We start from the raw sequence: 12,535 nt of genomic DNA, 5'->3' as shown, positions 1-12,535 counted from the left end.
TGATTATTGTTTTTTAGCGAAAATGAATATTTTGAATAAGACAATATCATAAGAATTTTCAAATTGACTTCTTCAGATTCATATTCAGAGACATTAAATCCACAATTTTTGTATAAATTTTAATAACAAATTATTCGATTTTAAAGATGAGAAACAAATTTGGACCAATTTTAAGTTATCCTTGCGTGTTTCACCTTTGCAATTTTTATTTTTGAACAATTTTAGGTTAGGTTAGCATTTTACTACGGAAATCCGTTACTTTAAACAAGAAACCAGTATAGGTTTAAAAGAAGGTTTACAATCTTCTAGCATTTATTGTTATTTTAGTGTTTCTGGTCTAAAATTACTACTGTTAATAAAAACTATTGAGATTTCAAAGAATATTTGAAATATTTTAACAATAATAGGTTATGTTATTATTCATTTCGGAAACTGGTATTTTTTTCGAAAGAAAAAACGGAATGATTTTCTATATATTGTACGAAAATATTATATATTAATTCCGAAGTTAACATATCATTTTCAGCATTTATCAAAAATATTGTTCTTGTACTTTTTTTATAATATTTTTAAAAATATCTAGTTATTATGAAACACAAAAATATCGTAATAATATTAATACTATTTTTCAATTAAAAAATTGGTAGTATTAGTTCTAGGATTTTACAATACATAAGAGATGAATGCATAATGCAAGACATAAAAAGGTCGCATTAGTCTCGTATGCATTTTAACACCAACATTTTTAACAGTACATCAAAAGATTTCATTATTCCTGGAAACTCGAGAAAGCATCTTGGTAACGTGACAGATCGCAGCCTAGGATCTTCTGTCAACCTTCAAAGTTCAAGATCCATGTCAAGTGTAAAAAGTGAAGCCTACGAGTATGCTTCTAGAACACCGACACTTTCCAGAACCGCAATTTGCATAAACAACGAAGAAAAAATACGTTCCAGTAACACTGCGAGTAAATCGAATAGCACAGAATTTCTACATTCTACTCAAAGAGAAAGAAACAGCACTGCAGATTTAATGCACAGATTCCAAGTAGACATAGACTCCTCGATGACCTTAAACTCTCTCAGTTCTCCAAAACACGGAGAAACTACATTTAGAATTACACCTGACAATGAAAGTGCAAGATTTATTAAAAAATCTGAAAAAGAATTAGAAAAGAGATTATTATCGAAAGATGAAGATGATTTTGATGAAGAATTATCTAGGATGGAAAAACATCTTCCTTCCAGTTTAAGAAATTCTGATCGGGTCCAGGATTATCGGAAAAGTAAGGAAGATGAAGATTTTGAAAAATCTTTACCACTCACTGGCGATCCGGATATTGATGAAGAAATCATTGCTTTTTATAAGGCGAAACGTACAGGTGGAACTTATTAGAGTTTTCAATAGAAAATAAAAACATGTCGATTTTAAGTACTTTCATCAGTAGTTCAATTACTGTAAAAATGTTGGTAATTCTTTGTGGATGTAATAAGTGAATTAGACTATTTTGAAATCAAAGTTGCCAGAATTTAAATTTTTTGACGTATATTATGGAATTTTAAATTCATAATCTTATGAAAGATGGACAACTTTTTTTGTAAGCGTAACAAAAATAGGTATAAAGCGCTTAAGATTTCAAGTCAAAATGTGTTTGCATTTTCAATAAAATAGTTGAATTTTCACAAAAAGAAAAAATTAATATTTTGTCCAAAGAAATTAATGAAAAGTCGAATATTTTAGAAAACAGTTGACTTTTGGAACCCGAAAAAATTAATTTTCATGCAAGTGAGATGATTTTGCAAACAAATGGTTGGATTTGGAACAAAATAAAAATAAAATTATTTTAGATCACGCAGTCATATTTATCAAATTTATGAACAAAAAAAATGAAGATTTGAGATAAAAAGACATATTTTTTGCAAGAAAATTCATGTTTCAACAGACAAGTAAAATTTTAACCAAATCGCAGCAATTTGTAATAAAAAAGATACATTAAAAAAATGAAATATTTCAATGTGCAGTTAAAAAAATTGATAATAAAAAACAAGAAAAAAACGAATTTTTAACATAATTGTTAAATCTTTCAGAAAAAGATGTATCTTCAATTAATAAATTTAGTTTTTATCGAATCATTTTGGTTTTCAACGAAATAGTTAAATTTTCAATAAAAAAGATTAATTCTAAATGAAAAAATATTATACTTGACATTTCAAACAAAAAAATATTTTAATTTTAAATAAAAAACAGTTCAATTTAAGCAAATAAGACAAATTTTCAAAAGAAAATAGTTGAATTTTTAAGTCAAAAAGGCGAATTTTCTACAAAACAATTTACTTTTTAACAAAAAAGTAAATTATCAACTAATTGGGAGGATTTTTAACAGAAAAAGATACATTTTTTAACAAAAATGGAATAAGTGATTGCACTGTAAAAAAAAGATTTGTGTAAAATTACAAAGTTTCGGAAAATTAAATATTGTATCATTGTAAATATCACACACTCCACTGTGTGATTTTATACATAAGTATGTGAAATTACATCCTCTAGCGATGTAAATAAAAGGACCCTCGAACAGCAGTGTAATATTACACACTCGATAAAAATAAAATTACACATTCCCTCGTACGAACTTTACATTCATAAGGGAAAATTCAATCGCAGCGTGTAAAAATACCGTGCGTCAGTAAAATCACTTTCCTGTGATTGAAAATTAAATCGAGTTTTTTAATTTTATCAAAGATCTTTAATTTTACCTTGGCGGAAACTGTAAAATTTTTGATTTGTAATTAATTTGAAATTTGGAATAATTAATCAAATAATATATGAATACGTAAGCGTCTCTCGTGTTCGTTGTTTATCGATGCCTTCATCTTTCAATTTTTGAGCATTTTTATTTTTAATGCGAGGAAATTGACAGCTATGTTTAACTCTTTTTACAGCTTTCACACAAAGTAGACCGAATCCGAGCTATTCTTATTTTTCCTTTTACATTTTCTGGTATTGGTACAGAAAAAATGCGGTTGTTCAAAACGTATATTTCATATTTTTTTATGGAATATTTAAACATCAAAAAAATACCCATAGTATCTAATATGTTTTAGGTAAGTGGTAACGTGTCCGGCTTGTGTTTCTTTCATCTCCATGAAATTGTACGAAGTTTGAGGTTTCGAGTGTTCGAAACCTGTCGCCCTGATAAATTTTATTTTATTCTTTCACATAATGAATTTTAAATTTTCGCATGTAAAATTATCGGCCGAATTGGAATATCACAACAGATTCTTAAAGTTACTCCGATGTACAAGGGTCCTTTTATTTACATCCACCAGAGATGTAAAATTCAATAGATATTTTTTACAGTGTGTGCAGTTCAAAAAATTTCTGTTTAACAACAAAAAATGAATTTTTAACATAATAGTTAAACTTTCAACCAAAAAGATGAATGTTCATTTATAATAAAATGAGATTCTAACAAATCAGATCGAGTTTCAACCAAGCAGTTAAATTTTTAGTAAAAAATGATTAATCCTAAACAAAAAATATAATACTTGTTATTTCAAACAAAAAAAAGATTTTAATTTGAAATCAAAAACAGTTGAATTAAAAAAAAAAGATGACTTCTCAGAAAAAATGTAATAGTTGGTATTTCAAACAAAAAATAAAAAACTTCAACAAAATAGTTGAATTTTTAAGCCAAACAGGGGATTTTTCTACATAATATTTAAATTCTTAACAAGAAAATTAATTTTTTACCAGAAAATACGAATTTTCAACGAAATTTATCATTCTTTAACTAAAAATTAATTAAATTTGAACTAAACAAGAAAGATTTTTCTTTAGCAAAAGAAAAAAATTCCCAACTAATTATTAAATTTTTATGCTAGAAAGGCGAATTCTCTACAAAACATTTCAATTTTTTCATCAACATATGAATTTGCAAATCAAACATATTTTGTAACTAAAAATTTACGTCTTTTTAAGAAAATAATATGATTTTCAAACCAAAAATATGAAAGAAAAAATCATTTTTTGATTGAATAGTTCAACTGTAAACTAAGAACGATTATTTTTCAACAATAAATGAAATAGCTGAATTTTCAGTTTAAGAAATTGATTTTCGAATAAACAAACAAATTATCAAAAAATTGTTAAATTTTGTAGCAAAGAAATCAACTTTTAAGTAAAATAATAAATGATAAAAAATACATTTTAACCCAATAGTTGAATTTTTTCCAAAAAAGACAAGTTTTCAAAACGACACCGATGGATTTTCAACTAATGATATTAATTTTTAACAAAGTATTTGAACTTTTTAACAAGTAGTTGAATTTTCAGTCAAGAAGATTGATTTTTTCTAAAAAAGCCGAATTCACAACTAATACATACACTTTCAACGAAATAGTTGGATGTTCAACTGAGAACGATCAATTTTCAAACAAAAATGTAACAGTTGATGATTTAATAAAAAAAGATTAATTCTCAAGAAAGCAGTTGAATAATAAATTATTTATCATATAAATTTAAGCCAAACATGTGATTTTTATACAAAAGAGTTGAATTATCAACAAAAGAATACATTTTTAACCAAACACTTGATTTTTCAACTAAAAATGATAAATTTGCAATAAGAAATGGAATATTAAAATTGGCAGTTCAAAAAATTGATATTCGACGAAAAAAATACTAATTTTGAACGAAATAGTTGAATCTGTAACAAATAGAGTGATTTTTTAACAAAGTAGTGCAACTTTGAATCAAAAATGAAATAGTTAAATTTACAGTTGAAAAAATTCATTTTCAATAGAAAAAAGTATTCAACAGAATAGTTCAGCCTTATTTAGGACTTCAATCAATTTTAATATTAAACCAATAAAATAAGTTTACAACAAAATGGTTTAATCTTCAACCAAATACTAGTAGAATTAAAAAAAAAGTTATGAATTCTGAAACAAAAATATATAGTAGCAGACTTTTTCATTCAGAAGAATTAACTTTCAACGAGAAATAGTTGAATGTTCTTATAAGGTTCAAGGAAAAGGGGAAAAAGTGGATTTTTCTTTTAAAAAGTGCGGAAAAAGAGGAATTCTTTCAAAGGAAGGGAAATTTTTTATTTTTATTTATTTAAAAAATAAAATCACTACTTTTCTTTTTTGCAAAAACTTAGAAAAATTGTTATTCCTATTCAAATTTTTCATGTATGGTGTCACATTCTGCACAATCTTGTAGTTTTTGAATGGTCCCTAAAAAAGTATTAAATTTCCATTGAAATTTTACTGATTCCAAATCATGTTCACACTATAAACTTAACATTATTTTTTAACTTTAGATTCATCTCTATATGTAATTTCGAAGTTCGTCATCGACGAAAATGTATGTATTCAGAGTCTCCAATATCTCCTTAAAATTTCCATTGTCGAATTTAAATTGGACAATATTTTACAGTATAAACAGTAAAAATCTGAACACATATTGCACTGGTATTTCCATTTCCAAACATAAAGTTTTCCTCAAAAATGAAATAATTTTTCTACAAAATCATTTGCAATCTCTTTGAATATTCTAACCTTTTCTATCTCTAATATTTTTACACAACTAAATAAAAAAACGAGCCTTTTAGCCACTTATATAGTAAAATATGTTTCTTTATTGTCGCAATATTTTGTACAAAATTATAAATATCGCATTTAAATGATTGATAATCACAAAATGATTACATACTTTCTACAATCTTTAATATCCACTTTTGATAGGTATACGTAACATGAGGATATTTTATGCAGTTCATTATACTGGCAAATTCCAATTATTGCAACACTCAAATTATTTATCAATTTTTAAATCAAATTTAAGAAAGTCTGTACGAAGATGAATTGAAATTTTCAACTTACAATCCAATAATAATATTTAATGGTAAAAAAGCACAATAAATAGGATAACTATCTCAAAATTGAATTATACAAAGCAAGGTTTATTTCCTTACCAGTTAAAAACCAGTCATACCTAAAAGTAATTATATATATTTTATAAATACATTAATCACCCCTATGAGAAATTAAGTAGCAGGTACTACTCAGCTACAGTCAAATATATGTCACATAATTAACAGTTATATCCTGTACACAAAAATATTATTTTTCTCTTTTATAAACTATTTAGAAATTATCGTATTTGATTAAAACCTCAAGGAAAATTGAATCTACAATAAATTAATTATCCACACCTGAACTCCTGCTCACCTGAAAATTCTAATAAAATAGAAAGAGCTTAAGTTAATTAAAAAAGGCAAAAGTGCTGATAGAATCTTAACATTTTAGAATTTATAAAGAAACCATTATTTCCCGACTTCTTTGGATTAACTTTTATATTTTGCAGAATCTAAAAATAATAGTTTGTACGAAAATTGTCTTATTTCTTCTGAAAAAATTATAGATAAATATGAAGAATTTTGTGAAACGTGTTTAAAAAACGATTAAAGGATTGTATTGAGTGCTCATTTTTGGCAAAAAGCTGGATGTGGAAAGTTCTTTTTATTTTTCAGATAGTTAATCTAATTTGAGTATGAACATTTTTCCGTATCACAGAGGTCCATTTTTTGTAATGAGCACTCGATAAAATCTTATATCACTTTTTTACTCTTTTCTGCATATTTATTTATAATCACTTCTAAAAAAATATAGCAATTTTCTTTGCTAAATATTCTAAGTAAATTCTGCGAACTGTCAAAGGTAATCTGATAAGGTAATCAGTCAAATTCTGAGGAGTTGAAAAATTCTGAATAAATAATCTGAAATAATAAGAAAAATAATGGTTTAAAAAAAATTCAATTTGTTGTCTCCCGGATGTAAAATTAGAAATAGAATGGGCTGGAACTTACAGGATTAATTTTTTCCAAACAGCCTACCACCATACCCGGTGTATTTCGAAGACTCTTCTGTCTTTCTAATATATTAAAATATATTGAATTGAAAAGATAACATTAAAATCTAAGGCACAGTGACTTTCACGAATCGGGTCCGATCGCCAACTTTCGGTTGGAACTTTAAGTTGACCTTGTCCTTGCCTTCTTCTCCTACTTCCAAAAAGGTATTCCAATCTACCAGGAAATAGAGACCAGTTCTTCTTCTAGTTGGTACCACTGGATCAGGCTTTTTTGTGGTCCCACCGAAAGATTCCTCGAGGGCAGTCAGATTTGGCAAAGTAGCACTTGCTGAAGATGAAGTTGAAGTACCATCAGAATTTTCCTGGGCATTTTTTAGGACAGCATCAATGTCAAAATTGTCGAAGAAAGAACCTTTGGATGTGGTGGCTGCAGTTGTGGTTGTTACGGAAGCAGGGAGAAGCTCCTGGGCAGACCCCATTGAATCTGTAAATTTTAATTTATAATCAATAGTCATTACAAGTGGCCAAATTTTGAGCATAATATCTCAGACTTCACATTCTGAAATGATCTCAAACCAGAGGACACAGTGTGACTTTTCACGAATCTGGAGGAATAAATTCTTTTATATAAAATTAATGATAACAATTAATATTAAATTCAATATAGAACGCTTAATATTTCCTGTCAAAATATATTTATTCCCAACAAATGTTCATTTTGTTTACCAAAAAAAAAGATGAATTTTTAATTAAAGTGTTCATTTTTGAAACTAATAGTTTAGGAAAGAATTTACTTTCAAGCTAGAGAAGGTGAATTATCAACAGGAAAATTAATTTTCAACCCAGAAAGATAATTTTCAAATCCAAAATATTAATTTTTACGGATGTTTTTACAACAATTGCATTTACAGGGAAAAAGAGAGGAATTTTCAATAAAATAGATTCAACGAGATGGTTGAATTCTCAAACAAAAAAGATTAAACTTTATTTAAAAGCAGTAAAATTTTTTAACGAATAGTTGAATTTTGTACCCGAAAAGACAAAATGATTAAAAAACGATACTTTTGTGTCCAAACAGAAGATTTTTAAACGAGACAGTTGATTTTTTAACCAAAAATGTGACCTATTAACAAAATAGTTACATTTTCGCAAAAATAATTAAATTTCCAAACCAATATTTAAATTAAAGAAAATCATTATCAACCAAAAATAGTTGAATTTTCAACAAAATAGTTTCATTTTCTAGCTAAAAGACAAAATTGTTAGAAAACCAAACTTTTGTATCCAAAAAGACGTTTTTTCAAACAAACGGTTAATTTTTTAATTAAATTTCTTGCAAAATAGTTGAATTTACAAACAAATATTTGGGGAAAAAATCATTATTAATCACAAATAGTTGAATTTTCAAAAAAATAGTTTTATTTTCAAACTGAATGAAGAAATTTTTTTAGAAAATTGAATTTGTAATCCAAAAGGACGAAATTTCCTTACAAGGACAAGGGTTGAAAAGAATAGTTTTTCAAAGCAAAACCATAAGATTTTCAACAAAAAAGGAGTGATTACATTTTAAGTAAAAACATTTAATATTTAATCAAAGAGGCGAATTTTAAACTAAAATGATGAATCTGTGATATAAAAAATTCATTTTTAACCAAATAGTTTATTTTTGAATCGAAAAATACGATTTTTTTAGAAGACAGTTGAATTTACAGTATAAGAACTTCTCTACCGAAAAAGATGAATTTTCAATCCAAAAAGATAAAGGAGGAATTTAAAACAAAATAGCTTAATTTTTAACAAGCTATTCTAATTTTTATCCAACAAAGATAAAGTTTTAACCACATGGTTGAATTATCAAACAAAGATATTAAATTTGAACAAGAAATAGTGGCATTTTCAACCAAATAATGCAGTTTTCAATCCAAGAAGACGAATTTTTCGGAATGCAGTTGAAAAGCATAAATTTTATTTCCAAAAAGACTAATGCATTCATCAAAACAGTTAGAGTTTTTACAACAACTAACAATTTCAAAAAAATAATTGAATTTTCAAATATAAAAGATGAAATTTTCACTAAAAATGGAATAGGTCAATTTTGAAAAGAAAGGAATTTTTTAACAAATTAGTGAAATTTGCAACACAATAATTGAATTATCTACAAAATTGTTCAATTTTCAACCTACAAGTATGAATTTTCATCTTCAATCAAAAACTGTTGCATTTCCAACTAATTATTTGAATTTTCAGTCGAAAAGATTAAATTTTCTTTCAAGTGAGACTGGTGTTAAAAAGATTAGTAAAATTTTCGACCAAAGAAGCAAAAATTTCAAATAAACAGTGAGATTTTCAATAAAAAAGATGAATTCTCAAAAATAATCATCTAATAGTTGATATATCAGCCGAAAAATATTCTCATTTTAAATAAAAAACAGATTAATTTTCAAGAAACAGTTGAATTTTTTACCTAAATAGTTAACATTTTTACCAAGAGGAAAAAATGTTTAACTAAAAATACAAGCATTTAATAAAAGAGTTGCATTTTCAAACAAAAAAATTTACATTTTTCAATTATGAAAAAAAACTGATTTTCAACCAGTTAAAAACTTGAATTTGGAAAAAATTAGTAAAATTTTCTATCAATCTGATGAATCTGTAAATAATAAAATGATTTATTTGAGAAAGTAGTTCAAATCACAACCAAGTAGTCGATTTTTCGATCAATAAGATTAATTTTTTATCAAAAACACGCTTTTCAACAAAACTTATAAATTTTCAACTAAAAACTATCCATTTTCTTCCAAAAATTAAATTGTTAAATTTTCAGCCAAAAATGTAATAGATGATTTTTTTTTGCTAGAAATTATTAATGTTTATCCAAAGATTGGATAATCGAAATTTCAGTTAAGAAAAGTAATTTTCAACAAAAAAAGATTTTCAGCTAAGAAAAATAAATATTAACCAAATTGTTGAATTTTCAGTTTAAAAAAACGCGTTTTTTACCAAACTTTTCAATGTCCAAAAAAAAATTACTTTTCATCTAGAAACGATAATTTTTCAAACAAAAATCAAATGGTTAGATTTTAAGTTATAAAAACTGATTTGTAACCAAAGAGAAATTCAAATTTTGAAAAAATTGGTTAAATTTTCTACCGATGAGATGAATCATCTAATAAAATTTTTTTTCAACAAAGTAGTTCAACTTTCAACCAAATAGTTGATTTTTAGATCATGAAGATTAATTTTCTACCAGAAGGACGCATCTTTAACAAAGTACGTGAATTTTTAACTGAAATCCATCCATTCTCATCCAAAAATTAAATAGTTAAATTATCAACCAAAAATTATAAATTCTTTAAGAAGAATGTAATACATATAGATTTTTGACTTAAAGCTTATTTTCAGACACGAGATGGAATAGTTAAATTTTCAGTTAAGAAAAGTAATATTTAACGAAAAAAAAACAACAATTGTTAACAAATTAGTTGAATGTTCAACCAATTTTAACCAAAAATAGTTGGATTTTCTTACTGGGTTCTATTGATTCAGTTAGCGTTTAAGGGAAAAAATGAGAAAAAGGGAACAAAATCGAAGTTTCTTGGAAACAGGTGAAAAAGGATGAATTCTTTAAAAAGGGAAAAATAGAGGAATAGAGCAAAGAGTGTGAAGTCTGACAGCTATAAAATTAATTCTATCTAGGATATATATTCTATTTATCCAGTTTTTCTTTTATATACTTTATCTAGGGATAGATTTAAGAACTCCAGAGTCTTAGTAAAATGTTTTTTTTTTCAATTATTGAGAAATTAGAATGTAAACAAAAAAGTTTATATCCAAAACAAACCATCAATTAATTGCGAAATAGTGAAACCTTTCATAATCGCTTCTATTACAAAATGATAAATTCTCCTTTCACTTTTAAATCTCATAGCATGAAATTTATTGAATTTCATTTTCAAACATCAAATCTCCTTTAATCTTTCTTTAAAAGATAAGTGTCCTATAGCCGTTAATCATACATAGCATATTAGCATGCAACGAGTACACGTAACATGCAATCCCAGAATGTCAACCTTTGACGTAGTACAAAGGGCAAGATGAAAGATGTAAAATGACGCAATCGAAATGTGTGAGGATTTAACAAGAAGCGAAAATTATTAATATTCTTTTTGAAGAGAAATATTAATCTGAAAGTTCATCCACTACCAACACAAAAGTTTTAGTTTCGGAATATACACTACACAGCCACACAAAAAAAACAAGTGTGCGGATCTGGTAACAAGACACACGTATTCCTATGGATTTTGGGGCGCTGAATTCAAATTCGATATCAAAAATCACTCATCACGTCATGGTTGAGCCATAACCTCAAAAACTGACGAAAAATCATGCACTGCGGCAAATAAATTTCAAAATAATGCCAGTCATGCAAATATACACTTCAAAAACATAACTTGAATTAACAGAAATTTATTGAACTAAACGTAAAGCTCTGGAAGCATATTTTCCCAGAAGCAAATGTGTGCTACATCGAATAGCTCAACTCGAGCCTAACCTAGAAATAAATCTAACCTAGCCTAACCTAACCTCACGAAACACAATTAAACTGATTGTTTGTCCCTTTGTGTTTGTCGTACCGTTTGAATCAGCTTGGGCTTAACCTGCAAAGAGGTCAAACCTATCCTAACCTAAAAAAACCTGACCTAACCTAACCTAACTTAAATTCACGTAACACAATTAAACTGATTGTGTTGTCCCGTTGTGTTTGCGGTACCGTTTCATTCAGCTTCGGCTTAACCTACATAGAGGTTTAACCTAGCCTAAGCTAAAAAAACCTAACCTAACCTAACCTAGCCGAATGAAATTCAACCACACGTGTAGCTATGTAAGCGTACGGTTCTCAGTCTTAAATGTGTGCTATATTTAATAGGTTAACATTTGCATGTTTAAGTTACAGTCCTAAATTTTAATTGATACAAACATTGTCAGGTTAATTGAAATGGGTTCAATTCTACTTGTAGTTCTAAATTTCTTCAAATGAGAAATGTGCGTCTAAATTTTTAACCACCTGTAGTACAATGAAATGAATTTTATTGTGTTACAACGGGAACACTTAAGTTAAGTTGTGTTGCGTTAAGCAAAATTTCGTTAGGTTCTGTTAAGTTACATTCATTTGTAGGTTAAGATCGAGTTAACCTATTAAATATAGCACACATTTAAGACTGAGAACCGTACACTTACACAGCTACACGTGTGGTTGAATTTCATTTGGCTAGGTTAGGTTATGTTAGGATAGGTTAAACCTCTATGTAGGTTAAGCCGAAGCTGAATGAAACGGTACCGCAAACACAACGGGGCAACATAATGAGTTTAATTGTTATACGTGAAGTTAAGTTAGGTTAGGTCAGGTTAGGTCAGGTTTTTTTAGGTTAGGATAGGTTTGACCTCTTTGCAGGTTAAGCCCAAGCTGATTAAAACGGTACCTCAAACACAGCGGGACAACACAATCAGTTTGTGTTTCGTGAGGTTAGGTTAGGTTAGGCTAGGTTAGATTTATTTTTAGGTTAGGCTCGAGTTGACCCATTCGATGTAGCAGACATTTGCTACTGGGAAAATATGCTTCCAGAGCTTTACGTGTAGTTCAATAAATTTCTGTTAATTC

General features: G+C 27.3%; 3 protein-coding genes across 4 annotated transcripts in view; 2 read left to right on the top strand and 1 right to left on the bottom strand.

Annotated features, from left to right (window-relative positions):
- Window positions 1–1,459, top strand: part of LOC117167240 (kinesin-like protein KIF3A) — a 32,224-nt gene extending 30,765 nt beyond the window's left edge. The window contains exon 16 of the mRNA XM_033352026.1: window positions 753–1,459. Within this exon, the coding sequence (XP_033207917.1) occupies window positions 753–1,395 (643 nt within the window). The 3' untranslated portion in view covers window positions 1,396–1,459. The remainder of the gene's footprint in view (window positions 1–752) is intronic.
- The window catches only part of LOC117167239 (organic solute transporter subunit alpha-like), a 70,861-nt gene that overhangs the window by 2,300 nt on the left and 56,026 nt on the right, over window positions 1–12,535 (top strand). The gene's annotated exons all lie outside the window — the stretch shown is intronic.
- The window catches only part of LOC117167238 (uncharacterized protein DDB_G0284459), a 24,510-nt gene continuing 17,602 nt past the window's right edge, over window positions 5,628–12,535 (bottom strand). For both annotated transcript variants that reach the window (XM_033352023.1, XM_033352021.1), the window contains exon 3: window positions 5,628–7,360. In XM_033352023.1, the coding sequence (XP_033207914.1) occupies window positions 6,981–7,360 (380 nt within the window). In that variant the 3' untranslated portion in view covers window positions 5,628–6,980. The remainder of the gene's footprint in view (window positions 7,361–12,535) is intronic.

Source organism: Belonocnema kinseyi, chromosome 2 (assembly GCF_010883055.1).
Source record: "Belonocnema kinseyi isolate 2016_QV_RU_SX_M_011 chromosome 2, B_treatae_v1, whole genome shotgun sequence".
In the NCBI taxonomy this organism is placed as follows: Eukaryota; Metazoa; Arthropoda; class Insecta; order Hymenoptera; family Cynipidae; genus Belonocnema; species Belonocnema kinseyi.
The sequence above is the reverse complement of the archived record's forward strand: the minus strand, read 5'-3'. Positions and strand labels throughout refer to the sequence as shown.